This window comes from Pelodiscus sinensis, chromosome 4 (assembly GCF_049634645.1).
Source record: "Pelodiscus sinensis isolate JC-2024 chromosome 4, ASM4963464v1, whole genome shotgun sequence".
Taxonomy (NCBI): domain Eukaryota; kingdom Metazoa; phylum Chordata; order Testudines; family Trionychidae; genus Pelodiscus; species Pelodiscus sinensis.
In genome coordinates this window covers 76,369,710-76,397,011 of record NC_134714.1, presented here as the reverse complement: position 1 = coordinate 76,397,011, position 27,302 = coordinate 76,369,710, and the positions used below count along the sequence as shown (strand labels likewise).

Genomic DNA, 27,302 nt, shown 5'->3' with positions numbered 1-27,302 from the left:
GACCACCTCTGGTATCCCGAAATAACTTTGCTATGTAGACATACCCCCAGTGCTGTAATTTCTTCTAATTTATAGAAAGAAAATGTGAAGTGTAATAACCTACACAAGTCTGGACTTTGCTCTTGCTTTGTCTTGACTGGCAAAAATAATAACCAATCCACCTGCGCAAACAGGAGTGGACATTTGTTACAAATAGGTGTATGGGCGAGACAGGGGCACCCAGTGAATAAGGAACTGGCAGGGATAGCTGTAACATGTGGGGGCACAGTTCTCTCTGTGCTTTAGTTTCCCGATTTGCAAAATAAGGGAAATCATAACTATACGTTTTGTGGGAAAAATTGGAGAGTGGTCAAAGAAGAGTCACCAGAATGATTTGTGGCCTGAAAAACATGCCTTGTACTGGCAGGCCAAAGGCGCCCAGCCTTTTCAATGTATTGAAGAGAAGGCTGTGAAGTGACATAACCACAATCTCTAATTACTTTTACAGGGGCAGGATGTTGGATACAAGAGAGCATGTTGTAATCTAGCCAACAAAGGCATTACATCCACTGGCTGGATATTCAAGGCAAAGTTCAAACAATGCACATCTTTAATAGTGAGCAATCAAGTGCTGAAACAGATGATAAAGGGATGTGGAAAATTCTCCATCCACTGGAAGTCTTTAAATCAAGATTTCATGTCTTTTGAAGAGATACATTTGTCATTCCCACAAGTTGTTGGTTTTGATAGAAGAATCATTAATTGATCCCTTATAGCCTGTCTAATGCAGGAGATTAGACTTATTAATGGTTTTCAAACTATGGGTTGCGACCCAGCACTGGGTCGCGACCCAGCACTGGGTCACACAATGTCAGGGACTGGGTCACCTTGCTGTAGGGTCGGTAGCCTTTTTAAATCAAAGAGCCAAACTACATCAAGATTTAGACCAAGTGGTCAACAAAGAGCCATATAAGAGTGCCCATTTGCATGTCTGAAAATATACCACTTAATATTATTAACTGACATAATAGCATAAATGAAAAATCCAGCTTCATGCATCTATTCAGGCTGTCTTCTGTCAATCTTACAGCAAAGGTTTGGGGATGTGGGGATGCAGAAGGCTGGGTTGAGATGTATGAGGGGCTCAGAGCAAGGGGTTTGGGTGTATTATGGGCTCAGAGTTCCGTGTTGGGGTGTGTGTGTGGGGGGGGGGGGTGGACGGTGGACGAGTGTTATGGCAGGGGGCTGGGTTGGGATGTATGAGGGTCTCAGAGCAAGGGGTTTGGGTGTATTATGGGCTCAGAGTATCGTGTTGGGGCGCGGACAAGTGTTATGGCAGAGGGCTGGGGATGTGGGGGCATGAGGGGCTTAGCGTAGGGCGTTCAGGTATATGATGGGCTCCGGGTTGGGGTGTGGGGAAGGTGCAGTAGTGTTATGATGCTGTGGCCAGATAGGGGCTGAGCCCCAATTGGGGGCTTGTTGGACAGGCTTCATTTTTAAACAATGTAAAATATTATGTCCAACACAGAAGGTTTCAACATTGTCTTTATTTATGGCAGGGGTGGGGTACTTTTTTGGGTCAGGGGCTACTGACCCACAGAAAAATCAGTCAGGGACCACACAAGTGAGAAGGAAAAAACCCCCAAACCTCACTGATGTGGCCCCCAACTGAAATCTCTCTCTCCCCTGGTGCTCCAGCCCTCATGGAGGGGGGGGGGGGAGGGGAAAGAAGGTAGGTAGGACTGAGGTTCAAGGCCTCAAACCAGATTTACTCTTCTGGGGTTCCAGGGTTAGTGGAATTTTTGGCCTCCCCGACTCTGGGGCCAAAAATGAGAGGTTAAGTGTGCAGGACAGGGCTGCCAGTGAGTGGGATAGGGATAGGGTTGCCAGGTGTCCGGTTTTGAACTGGACAGCCCAGTATTTGAGCTTTCTGTTCGGGAAATAAATTGTGAAAATGTAATTGAGAAAATATAAATATCCGGTATTTTCTAAATAAGATGTAATGTAGATTGTGATGTAATGTCAAGTGTGTCTGGTATTTTTGTTAAAAACCATTTGGCAACCTGGGATGGAGGTGGGGTGCAGGAGCAGGCTGGGGGCAGGATGTCTGGCCAGGAGGGAGGGGACAGGGGCAGGGTGCAGGTGGGTATCTGGCCAGAGGAGGGGGTGCATGAGGGAGATGGGGGGGCGGGGAGAGGACAGGGTCTGGGCATAAAGAGGTGGGGCAGCACTTGCTTGTTTTGGTGCTGTGTGCCGCTCTCAGGCACCGGAAGCTTCCCTGCTGCTCCAAAAGCAGCAGGGAAAGCCTCCAGGAAGTGTGTCAGCGTGCTGTTGTTCTCCCAACCAGTAGAGAGGGAAGGGAGCAGCAGTGCGCGGCTGTTTCTGCACTCTGTTTCTGGCTGCCTCGGGACTTTCTCCCCTTCTCCCCCCTCAGGCACTGGCACTCTAATCTTGCAGAGGGCTGTGGGGCTGTAGCACCAGCGTGGTCTCCCTGATGCGGGGGCAGCAAAGGGGGCTGGGCTTGAGCTTCAAAAGAGACATTTTTGGCTCCCGAGCCATGGGTTGCCGACCCCTGCTGTAGGGTGACCCAGTGACTAAGGGGGGTGCTAAGACAGGTTTCCTGTGGACCAAAACACACTGCATCCCAGAAGAAGTCAGCAGCAGGTCTGGCTCCTAGGCTGTGTGTGTGTGTGGGGCGCACAGGGCTCCGTGTGGTATCCCCACCCTGAGTATTGGTTCCACACTCCCAGTGGCCAATTCCCAGCTAATGGGAGCTGAGGGGGAGGGTCTGTCCCTGTGGGCAAGGGCTGCATGGAGAGCCTTGCGCGCCTCTGCCTAGGAGCCAGACCTGCTGCTAGCCACTTCTGGAGCACAGTGTGGTCCACAGTGCTAGAAGAGTGAGCACCAACCATGAGCACCAATCTCCTGCCCCAGCCCAAAAAAACTGGAGTCCCCTCTAATACTTCAGGCCTCTTATTCCCCCCCCCCCCCCGTAGTGTGCACTCTAGTCAAAAGACATAATTTTGTTGGGGTGTGAGCTTCAACTGGGTCACGAAAAAAAAAGCTTGAAAGCCACTGGACTAGATGTACATAATGGCCTCTTCTGGCTTCATGATCTCTGAATAAGGATATTTTACTCAAAGTATGTTTCTAACAGCAAACACTCCCCAATGAAATTTGCTTCACTCATTGTTTTGCCCTGGTTAAAATGTAGAGTCAAATATAAAAGCAGGGTGGTAACTACCTGGAGTTCCGGAACTCCTGTAATAAACACAGCAGCGCTAGCCTGAGCTGATTAGCACAGAAGACTCGGGATAGCAAAGGTGTTCTTGCACTCCTAGTGCACAGGCCTGGGCTTGAAGGCAATGCACAGAGTAAATGGAGGAAAATGGAATAAAAAGAAAGGTGGGGGCCCTCAGTGCTGCAGAGTATAGTTAAGTACTGAAGTGAGTGGAACACGAGATGATTGTACACAAGATGTACAAGCTGGGGAACTGAGCACAGTTAGGAAGGTGGGAGTTAGACCGAAAAAAATATTCAGTCTGTTGCATTAGCATTTCTGTCCTTTAAGATTTTTTTGTGTGAACTTTTCTTTGGGCATCTTTTTCTTATTGTGGAGGCTGGAGCTTCCTAATGTTTCACCAAAACAAAAAATATGATGCAAAAAGCATCATTCACAAATCCAGGGTGTGTACAACTAAAATTGTTTGCCTTTTACTAAATATTTATATGGAGAAAAGTAAGAAACTCACACATGAAGGAAAATGTTATGAGCATAAACAATCACCAGGCAAAACAATGAATGAACACTTTTTATCAGCAAGAAGACCTAAGATGAGTTAGGCAACTCTGGTAGAGCAGATTGGCGATTTCCCACATACAAATTCAGGTGTGAATTTAATTAACATATAACACATACTCTGGCTCTCTAACATAGAAGACCTTAGGCAAAGAATATTTGAGTTGACTATTATTTTCAAAGCCCAGCATTATTGAAATCCATTTGGGATAATTCACTGGTCACACTAACAACTCCATCCCACTTATAATGTTAGGCATGTTTGTAAACACGGTCCTTGACTTTTCAGTATAATTGCATAAACACAGCCTGCAATAGAACAGCCAAAATACCAATAGCATTTACTTAGTTTGTGAATGCATGAAACATTGTCAATGCTGTAGGGTCTATGCCTGGTTATAACTGGTAGAATTACATAAGCTAGAGAGAGAAGACTAATTCAAGATGGGATATATTGCTCCTAAATAAGCCACTACATGGGAGAGACAGTGGCCCCAATATACAGTTATTTTCTTTAACTGCTTTCTTATTGTGAATTGGATCTCTATTGTCTTAGTTGCAGTTCTGTATCTGTATTGTGAACTAAAACAAAAACAGCAGCATATAGACACAGCTGTACAGGGAACACAATTCTCTCGGGAATACATTACACGTTAGTAACACTGCATATCAAGAGTTCAGCAACAATTGGAACACATAATTAATCTGCAGTCTGTGAAAAGCCTCTGTGCCATTCGTATATCTCCACGCATGGTTAGTCCAAAACTACTGAAGAATTACATCAATATCAATTAAGACACCTTGGAATTTTTCTTTTATGTCTATAAATGCAGGGGATGCTGTTAGACAAACAGCATTTTCTAGGCTATCTACGTCACACACAAACAGGTAGAAAAATCTACGCTGTCAAATAAAGCAGCATCTTTCTTCATCACTGCAACAGCAAAATGTTTGTGTCAAGGAAACAGCAGGTATTTACAATTAAATGCAGACAATTCATTCACTGGATAAAGAATGATGCATCTCAAAAGCGAGGCATTTAGTGAGGAAAGGGACTATAACACATGCTGTTATTACACTGAGTAATAGGCTGCTGTAACTTCATTTTTAGAGATCCGTCACACAGTGAGGATTTATAGGCTGCGGTATCAAGCACAGAGATACGGAGTTCTCTACCTCAAGGTCACCGCTTGGAACCCACCTTCGGTTAGTTGTTAGTAAAAGAAGTTGCCCATACAATGGCTGGTCAAATGTGAGAATTCGTTGTCTTAGATCAATTTTCAAAAACTAGATGTTCACATCTGAGAACAGAAACAATAAACGTAGTTCTAACTTGCCCTTTTTTATCCATGTCAGTAAAAGGTGGTGAGGATTGAAAGAGCCACCCAAACTACACTATCCTTTCCTCTCTAATGTTGGCCCTGTTGTAATAATTGGGCCTACAAATTCACCCTAATTTTGTAAGATCAACTGTAAAAAATGATAGAGATGCAGCCGTGTTAGTCCGGTCTAGCTGAAACAAAAGACAGAACTTGTTAGCACTTTAAAGACTAACAAAATGGTTTATTAGGTGATGCTCTTTCGTGGGCCAGACCCACTTCCTCAGATCAATACGTGGAAGAAAATCGGCACAACCATATATACCAACTAACCTTCCCCTCTCACCCCCCCTCTGTTCTAAAATTTGATTTGTCAATTTCACATGTGTTCATTTTTTTGATTGTATCACTTGGTATATATGGTGGCCAAAATGGATGATGGGATAGGTTAGTCTGCCTACTTTCTGTTCATGGATTCTTAGAGACTTTGGGGAGAAAACCTGGCTACTGGAGTGACCTTCACCATCATGGCAGCCACTCCTACCATCTCCTAGGATTCCAGGCCGTTGCCATTCTGATCCTGAGAGATGTTCTAACCACACTGACCCAGAGAGAGGAACCCATTGACATCACCACTTCCACTGGCTCCAACTGAATCCCAAACACAACCTGCAATAAAACAGGATTGGACAAACAACAGCAGCAATGAAAATAGCTCTAGCCCATCCAACCCAATCTAGTTTTTCTTTGATACCATCTGTCAGGGCTGTTCCCCACTCTGGCACTCAGAGTGCAGAAGGTGGAGGCCTGCAAGAGACCTTACATGTCTTGTCCCATAGGCTCTGCTTACAAAAACTCCCCGAGGTCACAGATTTACTGGCCCTGGGACATAGGCTGCCACCATCAAGTGTTCAACTTCTTCTAAAACCCAAGAAGAATCACTTGAACTTCTTCCAGAGGAGCACCCCAAGTTCTTTTACCACAAGAGAGCTTGAAAAAGAAAACAGAAAACAAACTGCAATCGCTAGCAGCTGACCTTTCAGCCTAGGCAGGCATATACATAGATTTGTTACCTTCCAGGACTCAAGAATCAAATCATTGCCTTAAAAAAGTGATTTTATTAACAAAACAAAAAGATACACTGGAGAAAGCCTACTTACTTGCTAGGTGATACAGAGCAACTGAGAAAAGAGCAGATTAAAACACAGAGAAAAAATTGTATCTCTGGCACTGCTTAGGTATAGTGAATGGGGGGAGGGAGGCACATGGATTTTACACAGAGAAGTTTAACCAAAGAAAAATACCCTGATCGGAACTAAACATAATATTTCTCTAGCTAGTTACGACCCGTACTGATCTGTACTTCAAGGCCCAGACCATTCCTATGCCCAATATTTCTTGTAGGCATGGTACATCATCTTGCATGGTACATCTGTCTGATTACATCATCTTGCTTCCTCCAGCTCCTACCTTAGAACTCATACACAAAGGAACAGCAACAGGTATATATTTACAATTTAAATTTCAGCAATGAATCCCATTGGTTCTTCTGGCTCCCTGCCAACACCCGTAGCTACCTGCATTTAACCCTTTAGTCACCAAATGCTGACCGATCCATCATACCATCTAAGAGACTGTTAAACAAGGAAATATTTTCTTCTAAAAACTCTCCAGCTAAAGGGAAAGGGAAGAAGGGATGTTGAAATGAAAGACTTACTTAATTTACATTTTAAATGCTTTCACGCTTTTTCCTTCTTGTCCTCCTTATTCCTACTGATACACAAAACATGTAGCTGCATGGGGCACTTCGAAATATGCGGCACCAAAATGCCCCAAATGTCATGGTGCCCTACGCAGCTAGGTGCTATGCATGGGCTCCAGCCAATGTTCCCTCTAATTTTTCCCATCCATATTCAGAATAAATTTTGTTATGTGCACTGAGGCATGTGTGGATGTGCACCACCAGTAGAAACTCATTCTATGAGCTGTGGGTGCTCTGCTAATCACATGGGTGACATTTGAATCTCTCCTGGATGGCCACCCAAGTTCTCAGCTTAGAGAGAACACTGGTTCCAACTGTCCCCATCCCTATCCCATGGTCAGGCCCTCCCGCCACACGGGCTGTGCCCAACACCTGCTCACCAGGAGGTGGCAAGTGGCACAAGAGCAAGCTGGAGGACTTGGGAGGAGCAGAAGGCAGCCATGCAACTGACAACTGGAGAGAAGCACCAATTCCCATTCAAAATGACATTTCCTGCTGGCCAGCTGCCCACTGCTCCTCCTCTCACCTGCTGCCCTGAGGCTGCAGGTGAACCACCCTCCCTTCTCTGGGGTCGCCAACTCTCTTGGATTGGATGCATTTGCAGCAAATTGCATCTGGTCCATCTGGGCCAGGAGAGTTGGCAGTTCTATCTTCTGCCCCCATGGAACAGCCACGCCCCTCGTCAGGGGTGCCGGCGCTGGACTGCATAGTTGCACCAGCCTTGGTAGGGATGGCCCTACTTCTTGTCCATCTTTAATAAAAGGCTAAAAGGATTTTTGATGGTATGGCTGCCATGAAACTGAACAGGCTACAGTCTCTGTATACCATCACCATTAACCTAGGCTTGGGGTGACAGTGACTCAGTTACATGGGCCAATCTTTTCAGTCAGGTGTAAGGGATATTGGTGAGGGTGGGTGGAGCAGCTTTTCCTGCTACTGTCCAGGCTGTGTGGACCAACAGGAGATTTTCACTCACTAAGGATACCAATCCAGCACTTCCCAGGCACTGAATGCAATTACAAAATACACACTCTGTTCTGTTTTGTGGTGGACACTTAATAAAGGGCTGTGAATTTTCCTACCAAGGTATCTCTACTTCAATTACATATAATCAATACATCTCTTTGCTGGTCAGTTGTGCATCATATCTAAGAGGACCTTTCACCCCTATGACTGACAGATAATCTAAGCTGAATGATCAAGCAGCTGTTTACAATCAATATGAAAAGAGACACCATCTGCAGGGATTGTTGCTAAATACTGTTTATATTTTATGTCATAAAAATTAACATATTTAAATAAATGTGAAGCAGCAAGGGAAAAAAAAGATGAACCTCCGCTAGAGGGTATGCCTTTTGTTTTCTTATGTGGCTGTCTTCCAAATCGACGCATCTCAAACTCTGCTCTTGCTGGGATGCGAGTCAGCCAGCTGAGACATACTGTGGCAATGTCAGACCATTTTGCCTTTGTTGTTGGGGAAAGATTTTGAAACCACAGCTGTTTAATTTTGGAGGCATTTAACAATCCAGAGCTTTTTGTCCAAGTATTTGGGTGGGAATAAAAGAGACTCTAGTTAATAAGGATAATGGTAAAAATGAGATTCAGCTGTGATAATCCCAGGCGATATTAGTGGAAAAGGCACAGGAGCCCAATGAGATTGCAAGATGCTTATGTAGTGGCCTATATCCAGGCAAGCTTTCCTTAGAGGGAGAGTCTATGCTAGAATGGCTACAGCGGCACAGTTATATCGATGGAAGCACACAAATGTTGCTTTGCTAGTGCAGATGGCTCTGTGCTGAGAGCTCTCCTGCCAACTCAAGTGTATCCACACCAGTGCTTACATTGTTCGGGGGGAGGGGGGGGAGGCTTTTCCACCTCCGTGGTGACAAGTTACACTGAAGCAAATGCTAGTATGTACAAGCCCTGAGATAACTGAGAGCAGCCAATACAGACTTAGGCCTTGTCCACACTGGCAAGTTATAGTGAGGTAAATCAGCTCCCAGCACGATAACTCCCAAGGAGTCTACATTGGTAAAGCCCTTAGGCTATGTCTAGACTGCAGGCTTCTTTCGAAAGAGCCTCTTTCGAAAGAGAGCGTCTAGACTGCACGCGGAACTTTCGAAAAAGCGGCTTGCTTTTTTGAAAGAAAGCACCCAGTGAGTCTGGATGCTCTCTTTCGAAGAAGCCCTATTTACATTCAAGAACGCCTTCTTTCGAAAGAGGAACTTTCGAAAGAAGGCGTTCTTCCTCGTGCAATGAGGTTTACCGCCGTCGAAAGAAAAGCCGCGTTTTCGATTTAATTTCGAAAGAACGCGGCTGCAGTCTAGACGCAGGTGACGTTTTTTCGAAAAAAGGCTACTTTTTTCGAAAAAACCCCTGAGTCTGGACACAGCCTTAGTGTGCACTGACTTTGCAGTTGCTGCACTCCAGGTAAACCTCATCAAGAAGAAGCATAGAACTTTCTGCTCGGTGGCTACCAAGCTGGGGGTGCTTGTGTGGACACTTAATTGAGTGCTGTGCTATAACGGGCCTCCAGAAATGTCCCTCCAGTGGCCCCTCTGCTCATTAGGTAGAGCTGAGCTGGCTGCCCTGCAGACATGTGTAACCCCTTTCTGCTCTGGGACAAAGAGCAAACCAGTCAGCTGGAATGCTTGTGCTGTTGAACAGAGGCAGGGATCTGATGTGAGTGATACAGCACTGCAAAAAATCCTTCCTGAAGCACCCTGTGGCCAGTTGCATAGTGGGATAGCTACCACAATGGTGTTGCAAGAGCTGCTAATGTTGATTTGCGCCCCACCACCCCCAAATCACAAGCAGCACATTGTGAACACACAACAGTGGTTTTCCTGCAGTGCTCTGTGAGCAGTGTTGTAACTGCCAGCATTTTACATCTACCAGTAGACTACTGTTAGCTCCCTTGAAGCAATTCACCAGCATTAAGACAGGTATAAAGTCTTCCAAGGGCCCATCAGGCTATGAACTAACATGCAAAGGCATGTTAGCTAACTTCTTGGACAAGCAATGTAGATTTTTTTGTAGCCAGAACTTGATAAACAGTGTTTTTTAAAAAAATCTACCTTTAATTAGAAGGAATGAGGAGCGTGACAATTAAAATGGACTGTCTTTCCCTATGTGTTTCTTCTATAGCCACCCAGTAAAATGGGGATGCAGATCTTGATTGAGCCATCTGTGGTTTTACAACAATACAAGCAAACAATCACCAACAATAGCTACATTAGGACTCGCCTCAGATGGCCTGTTGTAAAATGAAGCACAGACCAAAAAGGCAATGGAGGAAGACAAAAATAATCAAAACAAGGTTCATTTATATATATATATATTAAAAAACCTATATTACTTTTTATACAAAAAAGTTTAGAAAGGTCAACAATTTAACAAACATGTTTAACAGAATTAACAACATTTAACAATAACATAAGAGAACATGAAATGAGACCAAAAAAGTAGGTTACATCTGACGGAATACATCCAAGAATGACACAGACTTCACACTATGGGGAACAAGGTGGTGAGAGTTTTTACACAGTTGACAAGTGAAACTTCAACTTTATTCAAGAACACAGAATACATTCTAAAATTTCCAGTTGATCATAACAAACTAGACATAGTTTCAATTTGAAACTTTTTGGTAGGTTCTTATATAAAATTTTGATTACTGAGGGAAAAGCAAGATCAAAAACCAGATGGAAACTAAGGCCACAACCCTGCAATCAGAAGTTTGCAAGGAGATCCCTCACACCTCTGCAAAACTTCATTGAAAAAAAGTCACAGATCTGATTGCATAATCTGGGGCTAGCATTACTTTCAGAAAGAATTTACAATAATAAAATATGCAGCAAGATTCTCTTTCACAAAAACATTAAAAAAGGATAGGATTCCTAATTTATTTATGGGGAGTACATGAAGTACAGCTTCTGTCTGGCATTAGTTAAGAATTAGTGTTTGCCATTTGATCACCACTTTAAAACTACAACATTAACTTCTCCTTTATTTATATTTAAATATTCATTAAAAATTGTATTCAGAATTAAAATGACCCTATCCTTTTCATCATTAATAGTTTTTGTCTTATCTTCTGAAGTCATTTGCCTTTTCTAAGATGTCTAAAAGTAAAGAACACAAGATAATCATGCTGCAGTATTAATTAAAATTGGAATCTTCTCTTCTTTCTCCCATCCAACTTTTGCATCCATCACAAGAGTTCTATTAAAATGTTGTAAATAAAACTGATCTGACAAAGGAGACAAAGAACTAAGACAGTTTAGAATCCCAATGCAATCAATGTGTGTGCATGTTCACACACAGATAAGAACGGAGAAAGTTATTCACAGGCACCTTTTCAGAAACACTACTGTAGTTTTCCATCAGAGGTTAATTGTAACTTGTTTTATACCTTACTTCAGATTGTTAGAAACTTATACGCTCATGGGCTAAATTTCAAAGGTGCTGGATCTGCAACACCCATTGACATCAATGGGGTTTGTTGATGCTAGAACTTCTGAAATACATGCTTCTCCAAGCCCAAACCCTGCTTCCCCTGGGGCCCATTCTGATCCTCTACTCAAGTAGTTCCACTGAAATAAATGATATTTTAATACTCTTAATTGCTCTGAGGAGAGCCACTGAGATTAGTACCACAGTATCAGTGGAGCTACTTCGTGCAAATAAGATGATCAGATTTGGTCCCAACAGCAAAACCCCCTTAGTTTTCAGTCATGCAAGATCAGGCCTTAAAGAGGAGTTAATTTGTTCTGACACAACATGTAACTGAAAGCTCCTCAAGCATGAATACCAAGATTTAGAGTCAAGAATAGCTGCAAAGTAGACTGTCCAGTTCTACTGGGCTCAGTGAGAAGAGTCTTTTTTACAAGGTATGGGGTAACTGTTTTCTACTTCAGCTGTACATGTTGAACAGGTCAAGGATCTTTGGATTTCCACTGAAATACTTAATTTTAATCAATGCAACAGTTGTGACCTCTCCTTCTAAAAAGATAAGTGAATTATGCACTGTAGTAACACCTCTGGGAAGTGTCACATTATAGATAATTCCTGTGAAATACAACAGCATGTTTCTAAATAAGGGATGGTTGGCAAACTCATTCTTAGCACTACGAAAATGTGTAACAGCAAAATTTCTTTCTTCTCTTTTTAGTGTTGTTTCCTAGGATGAGGTTTCAGGACCCCTTGAAGTTGATCGATTCCCATAAGAAAATAAGTTCCCCTACTGTAGCAAGTAACACTACATTTCCACAAATAAAGAACCACCAAGACGGAGAAGAGATGCATTTCAGACCTGAATCCTTCAAGAATTTGATAAATAACCAAATATGCAACAATGCACAAACTGCTACCAAACAGGTTAGTCTAATGTGTCTTGTTACCAAAAAATGCCAATATTGAATTGGAAAGGGACAATCCTCTTTTACAATCCAATTTTAGTACTCAATCCCCATTTTTAAAACACTTCTTTCCTATACAGAGATAAACTCACCCTTAGCTGGAAGGGAAACAAAAAACACACCTCTAGAATGCATTTTTTAAAAGAAGTTCAAATGGATCAACTTAAGTTCAAATTTACATGAATATACAAACCCTGAAAGAATACCTTACTTATATATATCAATGACTGATACAGTGGGAAGAGAAACAAATGATATGATGTCAATTTGGTACATGTGTCCTCGCAATGGGAGACAGTGCTTCCAAGACATGGCTGTTTGCACATGCTTCCAATGTCTGGGAATGCATTCACACATGGTGAAGGCCTACAGAAGAGATATATTCCATGTAAGTGCCACATATGCCCTGTGGCTGAATTTCGCCCAGTACCTTTGGAGACTTTGTTAGGCTTATGTGGTAGAAACATGATGAACCTTTGCATATTTATAGAAATGTGGAGTAACATTGCAAATGCCAGTGATATGAATGAGGATAGGAAGCACACGTTAATTCGGACACTCTATTATGTAGTACTTTAATAAAAGGTTGTTCAAAGGAAAAGCAGTGGAGTCTCATGGTTACAGAACAGCTCTTGAAGACAGGAACTGAATTCAGTCTCTAGTTTTGCCAACTCAGTTTTGTGCCTCCATTTTGTAATTAATAATTGGATATTAGCTATGATAATTACCATTAAGGACAGCTCACTTAACTGGCCACTCAGTCTTGTGTGAGAAGGCATAACTACATTGCCTGCACTTCTATTAGATATGAATCTGGCCTTATGTTTGTGTGCTGTGCAAATAGTTAATATTTAAGCAGCATTCCTCAGCTTTACAGGTCACGATGGTGTAGACACGACTACTGCTGTGTAGATGTATCCTGAGTGTCCAGTGGCAGGGATTAGATACTAGAGGGAGACATGCTTCAACAGGGATTGGGGTACACCTAACATTAACCTGCAAGGTGAGGTAAAGGCTGGCAGAACTTCTGAGGAGATTGTTTGGGGTGGTGAAGAGACCACAGTGACACCCAGTTGAGCACCAGCAAATCTCTGTTGCATACTGACAGGGTAACAAATTAACCAACAGTCCTGACTGCCCTCAAGAAAGATGGGCTGCCCAGAGACCTTACTATGATAATTAGGTGGACAGACAAGCAGAGATATCAGTGCTGTTCTAATTTTAGGGTGCTTTCTACTGAATCTTCTGACTTTTATAGCCATCTATATTTGTAGAATTTATCCAAATTTCTGGCTCCAACATACAGTAAACTTCCAATAAACTGGCACCTTTAGGACCCAGGGGGTGCCAGATTATCAGATATGCCGGCCTATAGGAAGAGGGGGCTATGAGGTGTCTGGGGTGGGGTGGGGGGAATGCCACCCTAGACCCCTCATAACCCCCCCCTTCCGATAGTCCGGCTCTGTCCCAGGCGTCCCCGATTCAGCTGCTGCTGAAACTGACCAGCGCTGAATCGGGGTGCCTGGGGCAGAGCAGCTGGGGTGCTGCCGGGTTGGTCCCGCAGCCCCGAGCGGCGGCACTATGGGACCAACCTGGCAACCCCATCTGCTCTGCCCCCAGCTTCCCCAATTCAGCTGCTGGTCAGTTTCAGCAGCGGCTGAATTGGGGAAGCCAGGCGCAGAACAGCTCTACTTGTCCGGCTTCCCGGAGCACTTCCGGTTCCCAATGGTGCCGGACCATCAGGAGTGCCGGAGCATTGGATGCCGGACCAATGGAGTTTTACTGTACTACACTGATGGGCACAGAAACAATGCCTATGATATATACCCAAATAGAATGCTGACAAATTCTCATTTACGTGCATATTTGGGACCATAAACTATACATGTTTTCCCAGGATCAGTTGGGAGTTCTGCTCTGAAAGCCTTAAGTTGAAAGAAGTTATCTAAAAAGAAAAAAAGGCCTTCATTTCTGTGGGCTTGTTTTACTTCTATTATTTCTCTTTTATGCCTATGTATGTTGGCATAAATCTGGGGTAAGTCAATGGTGTATCAGGCTCTATATAAAGAAAAGAACACAACTATATCTCAGGGCTGATTTCTTCCTGGATACGAGAAAGGGCACTAACATCTCTATTATATATAAATAAAAACCATAAGTCTATAGCATAATTTAAAGTCACAGCAACAGGGATACCTTAGCTTTCTTCCTTCCTTTCCACACTGACTGTGTACCTATAACACTGCTTTGCACAATGGCATTTAAACCACTATTTCACTTATGATCCACACATTTTAGATGGAAATATTCCAAGACTGAGAACATAAAATGGAAGAAAGAAATACTGGGTTGAATTAATGCCTTGTGCAATTCCACAGTGCTTTTTTATGCAGAAACTTAAATTTCAACCAGGGAAACTATGAATAATAGCAAATGTTGTAGAAAATAAATGGTTTTCCACACGACACTAGTATTTTTAGTATGAAATTTAAGTATTGTTTCCAAAGATACCAGAAAGATATGTATGCCAGTGAAATACATTAAATACACATACACATACACATTTTATGTTCTGTAAAAAGCCATATGTGTGTGTATGGAAATATATTTTATAGGCAATGCTGGCACTATGCCTATTATTATGGTTGCCTGATACTTTTCATTACAAGACCCTGTCTTCAGTTTGCTTATAGCTTTTCCAAACTTTAACCATTCAGGCTAAAATTGTCCTTGCCAGATGCCTGCCCGTAGCTGACTTTTTCCAGCCAAAATGGATATATTGCATTGCCATGTTAAAACAATTCTTTATAGTCACTTGGGTTGAGAACTTTTAGTGACCTCAGGTGTTGGAGCAGGAATCTGAAACTTGTCAGGAGGTGGCCTTCCTGTAAGAGATGTGCCTTTTTCTTTTCCAGTAGAAAAAATTATCCTTGGCAGGGTGAAGATAAACTGGATGAGCAGCCAGGAAAGGGGGGTGTGGGAGACTGACAGGCAGGAGAGGGAGACTAGGACTATTCGAGCATGAGAAGCCTGAGGTGCGGAGACTGGCACTGATGAGGTGACAAGAATGCAACTAGAATTAGGAGCTAGAGTGAAGAAAAGAGAGAACAGACAGGTTGGAGACAATGGGACAAAAGACTGGCAGAACAGTCTGCAGCTACTAGAGGACACTCCCAACAAGAGCTTAGAATGAAGCCCACAGTCCCCAAGTCTCCTCATCCCTCTGCTGTTAGCACATATCTGTGAAACACAGTGGCAAAATATATCCTATCCCCCACTAGGATGGCAACTTACCACTGCTATCAGTTACTCCATTAGCTCAAGTAGCAGAAGTCTGTCTAGTGAATCTAAAAGGTTACAGCCCTGCTGATGATCCATGAGGGATGTTAATAAGATGCCACATATTGGAATTCGTTTCTTCAGTTTGCTTTAAAAAAAGCCCCATGAAATTGCACATAAAAATTACATTAAAACATTAAGTTTGCTATTCAAGCACTCAACAGTTAGGGCATGCCAGAGTTAAGGTTGTGTTCACAACTTTTGTTTGGACTCTTTGGCATATGCATTATGGTACAGTCTGAAACAACATGTTTCACACTATTTTTTCCTACAGGACCCCAGCCTCATTCAGTACTCAGGATGCACTTGTTCTGGTGATAAATTAGGGTGGTGGAGCTAAAGATTCTGTTTGGTAGGACTTCTGCCTCATTTACTGCAGAAGCTGGAAGGTCTGTAGTGCATGAGGCAGGTGGGTGCAGAAGAGAAAGGACAGTCTTATGGTTATGGCAGTTCAAAGTTGACCTGGAAAACTGGAATTTCATCCCTACCTTTGCCACCAAGTTCCTATGTGACACTGGGCAAGTCACATAAGCTTAAGTGGTCACAGGTGGCCATTTACTGAGTGCTTCTCATTTTCTGAGTGCCCAACTTGAAACCCTGGGGTCTGACCTTCAGGAGTGCTGATCACTCACAGCTGCAACTAAAGACAATGAGAGGTATGTTTGAACATATAAAGTGCTATAGAATGTTAAGTGCTCTAAAAATCAAGCCCAAGGGGTCTCAAATAGGGCGTCCAAAATGAATGGACCCTTTTGATCTAAATCTCACTGTATCTCATTTCCCATCTGTAAAAAGGGGATAATAGCACTTCACCTCAGAGATTGTGGGGAAACAACTTCATTAATGTTTGTGAAGCATCTTAGATACTATAATGATAAGTGCCACAGAAATACCACAGGGAAATTAACAAATCTGTCTTCACAGCAAGGTTTGAGTAGCGTTCAATAAATAAGGCTTCAGGCCACATACTGAACAATGAGACTAAAACAAAATATTGATTAGCTGCTCACTAATGGAGGACAATTCATCCTGTGAACATATAAAAGCAAGGATCCTGTGGAAAAAAATTAGTGTGATCATCTAATTTAAGATTGTATCTTTATGCACACACAAAGGGGGTCAAATTAAGGTTTCCCAGGCAACCTAAATTCTATTATTGCCTATATTTTAATTGCTTGACTTGGTAACCTTAATGTTCAACGTAACAGGTTTTTGTGTGTGTAATGCCTATACATATTACACATGCACATATATACATACATATACAGTAAGTACACCCTGAAAGACAGTAAATCACAAACTCTTCAACAGATCTGAACAGGAATCCCAGTCTTAACCCCTCCTCTATCAACTTTGGGCAGTTCAGATGTGAATCTGGATCTACAACTCATGGCTCTGGTCTTTGCCTCTGATGAGCCCAAACACCAGAGCAGAGCACCAGTGAAAGCTGGGAAACTTTGGATTTGGGTTCAAATCAAACCCCATTCTGAACATCACACCTCAGGCCCATCTCGATGGTAACAAGCCACAGCAGACTAACCCATAGACCCTTTTTAATACCCCATCACATTTCTCTTTCAGCAACAGGATTGATCAGAGAGTTATTTTGCTCAGCTGTTCTCTCATGAAGCATTCTGTGATGGTCCATACTGTTACTCACACCCCTTGTCCGACTGCTACCTGTGCTCAAGGGGCTTCCTGCCATTGGGGTGTCTGTGCTCACCAAGCTTCCTGTGCGAGATCGATAAGGAGGGAGATCAGTATGACTGGGGGATTCAGAATCTGAGCAGTAAGGTGGTGGAGGAAGATCAAACCAAGGGGGCCTGCTGTAAATACAAGAGAATAACAAGGTTACTGAAAACTATGGCACAGAGGAAAATATAACAAGCCCCAGAATTTTATTCTAACAGGTTACAAGTTCCCATCCCAATATAAGAAAAACGTGATGCAACAACAATTCTATAGCAATGCTCGAGAGTCTCAAAATGATTTGCAAACGTGGAAATTCATTCGCCATGCCCAAGCTCTATGCACTACCATCAGCAGGGATGTTAAACTTGTGTCCCAGTCAAGTTCCAATGTGGCTAGTTACATTATGCTTCCCTAAATTTTGCTGTTCCACTTTTCAAAGGATAATCACTTCCTGTCCTAACCTGTTATTTACTATGCACTGTTAAACAGCTGCCACAGTTCACCCCAAGATGGCTTCAACTCAATAAGGGATGAAGAACTTTCTGCATAACAGTTACACTCTAAAAGAGTGTTTAGGGATATTTCAGGACAAAGCAAGATGTATACATTTTAGAATAGATTTGCTGGTGGTTATCAGCAGCCCACATCAGTAGTGATAAAAATCTGGGCAGCTGTTCGGAGAGTTGGTATGAGTCCAATTTACAGTAGAGAGGTGTTAATTCTACAAGTTACCATCACAACAGCAACTTCATGAATGAGCATGAAGACAGAATTACTCGGTCATCCCCAAAGTCAGTGTTGAGGAATATTAGAAAGGCAGTGTGTGAGCGCCTGCACTGCCACCTCTATTGCGTTCATAAACAGATGACTTCAGGCCTTACGGCTTTCATTTACAGGTACCACATTCATTTACAAACGTACAAAGTGAGGAGAAAATTTGAGGCTGTGTGTATAAGTCACTACAAATTAATTCATGGAAAAAACAGGCAAAAATGCACTATTCAGAAAGGGCCACAGGCTTGTCGGAAAGAAACTGCATACTCTGATTCATGCTTTTGGGAGTTCACAAATAAATATATATTTTGAAATAAATAAATATATTTTTTGACTTTCTAAAGAAGTGCAGAAGTCTTGTCCGATACCTTTGGAAGCAGACTGGCACCATACACCTGGGTAATTACACTTAGTGCTTCGTGAGAGGCAACTTTCAGTTTTTATTTTGGCTAAGGAAACAACTGACTCGGGGATTTCCCCTACAGCCTTTACTCAAGCAATATCTGTTGACTTGACTAGGAGTGCTACAGCATTGGCCCTGCATATTTACACTCTGAGCATCTGATATTGAACTATGAAACAAACTCAGGGTATGCATACTTTGCTCCCAAATAGGCACAAAGTAACACTGCTGAAGTGATAGTGTTCTTCCATATTCCATTGATCCCCATAGAATCCCAAAGAACCAGGCGCTACTGATTAATTGTGCAAAGGCCAGAAATCATCTCAAAAGAGTAGTTATATTTAGGTGATGACCCTTGAATCCTTAAATCTCCTTCATGACACTGGGTGCAGAGAGACCCATAGACCATTAATTTTATAGGTTAAGGTGGAGTTGGGAAGGGGACCCTTTTTCTTGTGTACACAGAAGAGGCTGATAAAATTTGTTCCCATGTAAGTGAACAATCAATAGTTACAATTAGGTTTGGCAGAATTTGATTAAAAGAATTGCAATGGATAATATCAATATTTTAAGTATATTTTTCCAATTTCTATTTATTTAAATTTTCACAGTTGTGGGAAATTATGGAAGTTGAGACAATTCAATGGCAGTAGAAAAGGAGATTTAAAGAGTTGAAGCTTTATAAGCCATTAGATAAACAAATGGTTAACATCATGTCAAAACAGATCAAGTAAATATGGTTAAATCAAACCTTAAGTTCTGAAGCAACATTTAAAAAAAGTTTCTATCTTTAAATGTCAATCATTACTGAAAGAAAGAAATAATTTTCATTAGTTTGTGAGTGCGCGTGCTGAAAACTATATTGCCAATATAGTCTAATCCTTCCAAAACTAGTTCCAAAGCAATGACAGAATTAGAACATGGGGAACGTTTGTATCCTATCAAGTAATACAATGAGCATAAATGCTATGATGAGAACACAGGGGAGGCATGGTGACCCACAGAATGTAGATATTGCAATCTCTACTATAAATGTGAGGATGGACCATTTAGCACCCATACATACCTTTGGTCTAACACAGCCTCTGAATAGGATGGTGGAGAATCCATATCCACAGGCTGGTGGCAGGCTTGATTGGACATGTACTGAACTCCATTGTTGACATTGTAGGTGACACTGCAATGGTGTGGATGATCAAGGACCACCAGTCGAGACAGGAGGACAGGGTGCTGCAGCCGATGCACAGGCAGGCTCATGAGGTTGTTGCGTTTTCGTTGGTGGTGCAAAACCAAGGCGAGGAAAGCAACCACCAGCACAAAGATAACTGAGCTGCCAATTATAGCATAGGTGATGCTGGGATAATAGAGCAGCTGGTTCTCCGAGGTCACATAATCTTGGCCGCTGCCAGTCTCTGCAAAGACACAGAAAAGAAGAAGGAAAGCTTGAGATTGGTCTCAGTGAAGACTTTGGTGCTGGTCATCAGCTGTGTTTTCTGTTAATGTGCCATGCAACACATTGCCCAACTACCTTCCAAGTGATTTTTCTTCCTTCTTTAGGAAGGTGGAAAACAAGCTAATTAAAAACTTACAAGCACAAAAGAGATATTGGATGACAGAATCACTCAGACCCTCTCAGATGCCTGGATGTGCATGTAGAGTAGGAGATCGCAAACCAAACCAACTAGAAAGAGGAAATACACTACACATTGAAGGCAATCTTGGAATCCTTTACTTTATTACAATGCACATGCTTTTGTTATCAACTTCACATTCTCACCTAATCAACACAGCATTATTTTTCAGGGTAAAGGTAAGGACTGAATAGGGACAGGTATAGTATTTTTCATGTGTATTCAACAGCACTGAATCAGACAGATAAGAGATGGAAAAGGTCTATAACTTTCATAGCACTGTAAGTTTATGTGGTGCTTTACAAATACTAACCAGATTCTCTGCCCCAGAAACCTTATATTCCTGGAGAAATAAAACGAAAGACATAAGACCGAGGTCCAGGAGAGGCCAAGAGAATAGTAAAGCAAATGAAATAGGACAAATCCAGAGAACAGAAGTAGGGATAGGCATAAATGAGAACAGAATGGCACAAATCTAAGTAGGACCCTGAAGGTTAAATTGAATTTGCTGTGGTAGGAAATGGCAATGCGTGGGAGTAGACTGTGACTTTTAGCAGCTGTAGTTTGGGCACATTGCAGGAACAGAGGAAAGACGGGAAGGCCAGAAAGAAAAAAGTTAGTGATCTGCACAGCTTGTTGACATAGATTTTATTAGTGGAGGCGGAAAAAAAAAAATGTAGAGTTTTGCAGATATTTAAGAATTAGCCGCAATGGGATTTAGTAAGAGATGTGCTATGGCAAAATAAGAAGGGAGAAGAAAGTTTCTACCCAGGTTGGGCCCATAAGCCAAAAAGGTATTGGGGAGGATACAAGGCAGCACCTGAACTGAAAATATTCAGGCCCAAGTGCTAGCACTATTTAGGGTGATCATAATTCCCAGAGGGCAAATAGGACACCATATGGGGCTGGCCCAGGCTGCCGGCCTAAACCATCCCCCCCACGAGCCTGTCATTTGAACCTGGCATGGCCCCTACCTGAGCCCTGTCTCCTCCTCTGCAAGGGGCTGGCATTGCCACTTAACTTTTTGTTTTTTAAACAAACAAAACTGGGCATTTGTCCCATTTGCTCTTGGAAACTGATTAAGCTGGCAAGAGTAAACAGGACAAATTGCCCACTATTGCCAAAAAAAGTCAGGATGGCCAGGACAGGGCTTAAAAATGGTCTTGGCCAAAATAGGGATGTAATAGTATAGACGGTTAACTGATTAATCGATAAGCAAAAGCTTATAGGTTAATGTTATAGACTACATGCTTTCCCTCTTTCCCCCTGCCAGTTAATTTTTTTTTAGCAGGGTGGCCAGCAGCCCAGCTGAGTTCTGACTCGTGCCGGTCTGGGACCTACCCCCACTATGGCTCTGCATTTGAAGTGAGAGAGGAGCCAGGAGGGCGGGCAGCCTGGCTTAATCCTGACTTGCGCTAGGTCTAGGAGCTCAGATCCCACCTGGACAGGGGCTGCTGCCACCCTATGCTGCTGCCTCTCTATCAGAGGCAGCAGCAGCACAGGATGACAGGCAGCTGGTCCGCAAGGGGAGCTGGTTTTTAAAACTGGCTCCGCTCGCGAACCAGTTCCTGCCTGACACCCTGCGCTGCTGCCTCTGATACAGTAGCAGGGGACTCCTCGGGAGTGGGGCCGGAGCACAATGGCTGCCACCCCCACTCCCAGGGACTATAGAATAGTTGACTAACAGATAAGAATTCACGAGGTTCATAGAGTCATAGACCTATGAAGAGACCTCAGGAAGTCATCAAATCCAGCCCCCTGCCCAAGGCAGGACCAATCCCAACTAAATCTACCAGCCAGGGCTTTGTCAAACCGAGACTTAAAAACTTCTAGGGATGGAGACTCCACTACTTCGTTAGGTAACCCATTCCAGTGCTTCACCACCCTCCTAATGAAATAGTTTTTCCTAATATCTAACCTAGACCTCCCCACTGTAACTTGAGACCATTGCTCCTTGTTCTGCCATCCATCATTAATTGAGGTTACTTGACTATTCAATTAACCGATATTTAACATCCCTAGGCCAAAACAAGTCCCCATAAACACTATTGTTATTAGTATTACAGTAATGCCTAGAGGTGACAATTTTTCTTGGGGTTTCATTGTTCTGGACACTATAGAAATGCAGCATAAGAGATCATTCCTGTTCTGAAGAACCTACAATCCAAATAAAACCTGGTGAGAAGGAAATAGAGTCTCAGAAGAGGTAAAGTGATTTATCCAAGGTCAATGGCAGAGATAGCAATGGAAACAACGGTTTTAGCCACGGCAACACGTTGCCTTTCAGTAATATATTTTGAAGCATTAAGGCTGTCATCTTTTAGAGGACACCTCGCTTTATATAGCAATAATTAAATTCCACTGAAGTACAAGACAAAAACCTTCCTGTACCTCAAGCAAAATTAAGAGGCTATGGTAAAGGAGATAAATGCAGAAAAGCTATCCATCCAACTCCCGCATTCCTAGCTGTAGAGTAACAGCACAGCAAACAGGCAATTCTTGTTTCATTTATCTGTCTACTGACACTAGCAAAACTACTAGCCACAAAGTGTTCCCAACTTTGCTAGGTTACGATTTTTGAAGCAGTGAAACAAACCAAAGATATATATATATATATCGTTTCATAAAGATTTGAAGTGCTTTGTGAAATCTCAGGAAATCTTTCGTTGGCTCTTAGCCTCAAAATATTTGGTCTATTTCTCTTGGTAATTCACCTTGATGATAAATGTAAAACACATATTTGAAAGCAACATAAAACACATATTTGAAAATAACATTTAAAATAAATGTCCCATTATTCAGGGAATGGAATTTAAAATGTCCCATTTTTTATTTTCAAATACCTCTGTTAAATAATGGGTTTTTTTGGTACAAAATAGTTCTGCTTGAGATCAGAGAATATAATTTCCTGCCATTATCTGAATATGAAAAACTATTTATTTTAAAGCAAATAAATCTGGTTAATTGACAAGATTATCATCACCACAAACCAAAAACTTCCTCTGTGGGCCAATAACAATCCAAGTTCTGCCATGGTATTATTCCAAGTTTCCATGATAGTCACTGTCAGACTTCAATGACCTTCTTTACTAATGCTGCCAATGTTGTGGCCCATCTATACCTTATGTCTCTCCACACAAATGTGCTGCATTGAAAGCTTTAAAACACTCAAAATTACCAAGCTGTATTGGTTCTTGATTTACTTCAGTAAAATGAACTTGAATCTCAAAGCAAGTCCAACAAGAAAGCAAAGCAGAAAGAAGGAACAAAGGAATTTACGTGCATTAGTAAAATTATTTCTAGCTCATCACATACCAATGCTTTTTCTATAGGCCACTCCAGAATTCACCCACTGACTTGAGTTCATATCATGTTACCGAGGGATGGGTCCGGGGGGGGGGGGGGCGGGGTAAGGGGGGGAGAGAAAAGTGATAATCAGTTACCATGCCTCAACTCTAACTTCATCTTCTTCTGTGAGCCAACATTGGACCATACGGTCATAATTAAAAATGATCTGCACAAATTGGAGAAATGATGTGAGGTAAATAGGATGAAGTTTAATAAGGACAAATGCAAAGTACTCCACTTAGGAAGGAACAATCCGTTTCACGCATACATGACATACATAATGGGAAGTGACTGTCTAGAAAGGAGTCCTGCAGAAAGGGATTTACAGTTTCATAGTGCACAAGCTAAGTATGAGTCAACAGTGTGACATTGTTGCAAAAAAAGGAAACGTGATTCTGGGATGCATTAACAGGAGTGTTGTCAGCAAGACACGAGAAGACATTCTTCTGCTCTACTCTGCACTGATGAGGCCTCAATTGAAGTATTGTGTCCAGTTCTGGGCAACACATTTCAAGAAAGATGTGGAGAAATTGGAAAGGGCCCAGAGAAGAGCAACACAAATTACTGGAGGTTTAGAAAACATGATCTATGAGGGAAGGCTGAAGGAACTGGGTTTGTTTAGTTTGGAAAAGAGAAGACAGAGTGGCTACGTCTACATTGGCCCCTTCTCCGGAAGAGGCATGTTAATTTCCAACTTCAGAATAGGGAAATCTGCAGAGGATTTAAGTATCCCCCGCGGGATTTAAATAAACATGGCCGCCGCTTTTTTTCCGGCTTGGGGAAAAGCCGGAAAAAAGCATCTAGACTGGCACGATCCTCCGGAATAAAGCCCTTTTCCGGAGGATCTCTTATTCCTACTTTGAAGTAGGAATACTTTGAAGTAGGAATAAGAGATCCTCCGGAAAAGGGCTTTATTCCGGAGGATCGCGCCAGTCTAGATGCTTTTTTCCGGCTTTTCCCCAAGCCGGAAAAAAAGCGGCAGCCATGTTTATTTAAATCCCGCGGGGGATACTTAAATCCCCCGAGGATTTTCCTATTCTGAAGTTGATAATTAACATGCCTCTTCCGGAGAAGGGGCCAACGTAGACGTAGCCAGTATGTCTACATTGCATTCCTCTTTCAAGAGGAATGCAAATGCAGAGGAATAAAATTGCAAATGAAGCGCGGATTTGAATTTCCTGCGCTTCATTTGCATAATCGCGTCTGGCTGCTATTTTGAAATACCCTATTTCAAAAAAAGAAACGCTGTCTAGATGCGGTTATTTCAAAAGAAAACCTTCTTTCGAAATTACCCTTATACCTCATTTTGTTTCTCTGCATTTGCATTCCTCTCTCGAAAGAGTGTAGACATACCCTGAGAGGGGATATGATAGCGGTTTTCAAGTATCTAAAAGGGTGCCACAGGGAGGAGTAGGGGAAAATTGTTCTTCTGGGCCTCTGAGGATAGGACAAGAAGCAATGGGCTTAAACTGCAACAAGGGAAGTTTAGGTTGGACATTAGGAAAAAGTTCCTAACTGTCAGGGTGGTTGAACACTGGAATAAATTGCCCAGGGAGGTTGTGGAATATCCATCTCTGGAACTTTTTAAGAACAGGTTAGACAGACATCTATCAGGGATGGTCTAGACCAGTGGTTCCCAAACTTTTTGGCATCATGCCCCTTTCCTGATTTTTGAGAAACCCTCTCACACTCTCTCTCACATACACACACACACAGAGCAGCAAAACTTGTTGAGAAAAACAAAACAAAAAAACCCCAAAACAACACTGACCGGGGCTGAAAAACAAAAATAGCAGCAAAACTTAGCACCTCCCTGGAATTTCTTCACGCCCCCCCCCCAGTTTGGGAACCCATAGTCTAGACGGTGCTTGGTCCTGCTACAAGGGAAGGGGACTGGACTCAATGATCTCTCGGGTCCCTTCCAGTTCTAGTATTCTATGATTGTCATCATTCTTCAATGAAAAAGTCTTGAGTTTCTTTAGCTATTTAGTTTGAAGATGAATAAAGATAAGTACAACAACCTGTTTTTTGTGCTTATTTCTACATCATGGATAATCCAGATGATTTTTATGACTCAAATATTTGTATCTTATTTGCAATGGATTTCAGGAAACTATAATCCGAGACTGAAGGCCAAATACTATTATCTTGTGGTATCTCATTATGAGGAAGCTACAGGAAACCCCCGACTTCCGACCACCCGAATTTCAACCCCCTGCACTTAACTATTTTTTAAGTGTGGAAGGAGCCGAAAACCCCCAACTTATGTCCTTGGCCCGCATTTATGATGACGCACGGTGCCTATCGTAAATGAGGGCTCGAGTTATGATGCCCTTGACTTTCCACGTTTCCCAGGAACCAATTATGTCACAATTCGGTGGCCACCTGTATATACATTATGAGATTCCAGTGTTTTGGTTACCATTCACCATTCATATTTTATTCAGCTCAATTTGTAATTTGTGGCAGTTGAGTGAGAAAATCAGTGGAGAACTGAGTCCTAATTAGTTCCCAGAGGATTGCTTTGACGTAGCCTAGCCCTACACCTGTAATACAAAGAAAAAAATGGGGGCAGTGCATTGTGTCAACTTTTCTGCAGATAGAGGCATCCTAAATGGGTACATAAAATGTGAACTAACACAATCAGTTGCACACATACAAAATGAGAAATGACTGCCCTAAGGAGGAGTACTGCAGAAAGGGATCTGGATTTCATAGTGGATCACAAGTTAAATATGAGCCAACAGTGTAACACAGGAGGAGGAGAAAAATCATTCTATTTAACCTCTGGAGATAGGACAGGAATTTAGGCTTAAATTTCAGAAGAAAAATTGTATGTGCGTGAATGTGTACACACACACGAACACATAAGGCATATTTCAAAAATATTTCTGGAGAGGCTTATGACAGGTCTCTCCAGGAGACCTTTCAATAAAAGGAAGCCATGCATGCTCGCCTCTTTAAAAGGATCTACCTAATTAACGTGTGGTTTTTTAATGTAATCAATGTGTTTTACCAACACCTTTAATTTGAGGAGAAAACTTTCCAATGAGAGACTAGAGAGACAATGCTGCTTCGCATACATGTCCCTCCCTTTCTGCTATTACACAATTTCCGTATCCAGAACGGTGGGACAGCCAGCAGTATCTGCTTTATGAATTTTTAGGAGCATACAAATACAGCCCAATGTGATAGGCAGAGAGGCGGAGATAAGGACCTTAGCAGCATCTTGGCTGGATGCATGACAGTGGTTTAGAAAAATATACGTCTCTTTAGTTCTGCTCTAATAACTTTCTATCGGTGTTTACACTCTGCAGAAGTTGCTGAACTAAGTTTCTTGACAATTCAGTCATCTTTTCCTATGGGGGAAAAAAAAAACCCCCACGCAGTACCCAGATGGGTTTACAAAGCAATGTCTGCTCTAGTGTTTCTTGTTTCACGGAAACAGACTGAGCAGACAGAGTTAGCTCAAAGTCGTATTTTTTTTTGTTAACAAGATCTATGTATTCCGAGAGCACCATGTACGTACAGTTCAATCAATCCACTAAAGCCTATTAAACCTTATTACCTGGGAAATGCTAAATGTGCAAACTAGAAGTTTCTGAGTGTAAGAAACTTCATCAATAATTTAGGAAAAGGCTTATCAGGAAACCATGATGAGTTGGGTTCAGAGGACTATTTTATTGACTGGGAACAAATTTACTCTTAAAGTTTAAAAAAAAAAATCTGAGAGTAACTGCATTAAGCCTGTCAGAGGCTGGGAAGAAGGGCTATTATTCTATCTTTCACAAGCCTTTGCTCGAGCTTGGCTTTTTCACACTTCATCAGGGAGAAAG

At 42.2% G+C, this 27,302-nt stretch overlaps 1 protein-coding gene across 3 annotated transcripts in view; it reads right to left on the bottom strand.

Annotated features, from left to right (window-relative positions):
* Positions 1 to 10,179: 10,179 nt before the first annotated feature.
* Positions 10,180 to 27,302, bottom strand: part of LDLRAD3 (low density lipoprotein receptor class A domain containing 3) — a 183,093-nt gene continuing 165,970 nt past the window's right edge. For 2 of the 3 annotated variants that reach the window (XM_075927497.1, XM_075927495.1), the window contains 2 exons: positions 19,554 to 19,899; positions 10,180 to 17,444 (listed from right to left, as the gene is read on the bottom strand). In XM_075927497.1, the coding sequence (XP_075783612.1) occupies positions 17,183 to 17,444; positions 19,554 to 19,899 (608 nt within the window). In that variant the 3' untranslated portion in view covers positions 10,180 to 17,182. The remainder of the gene's footprint in view (positions 17,445 to 19,553; positions 19,900 to 27,302) is intronic. The other variant, XM_075927498.1, reaches the window with a different exon arrangement.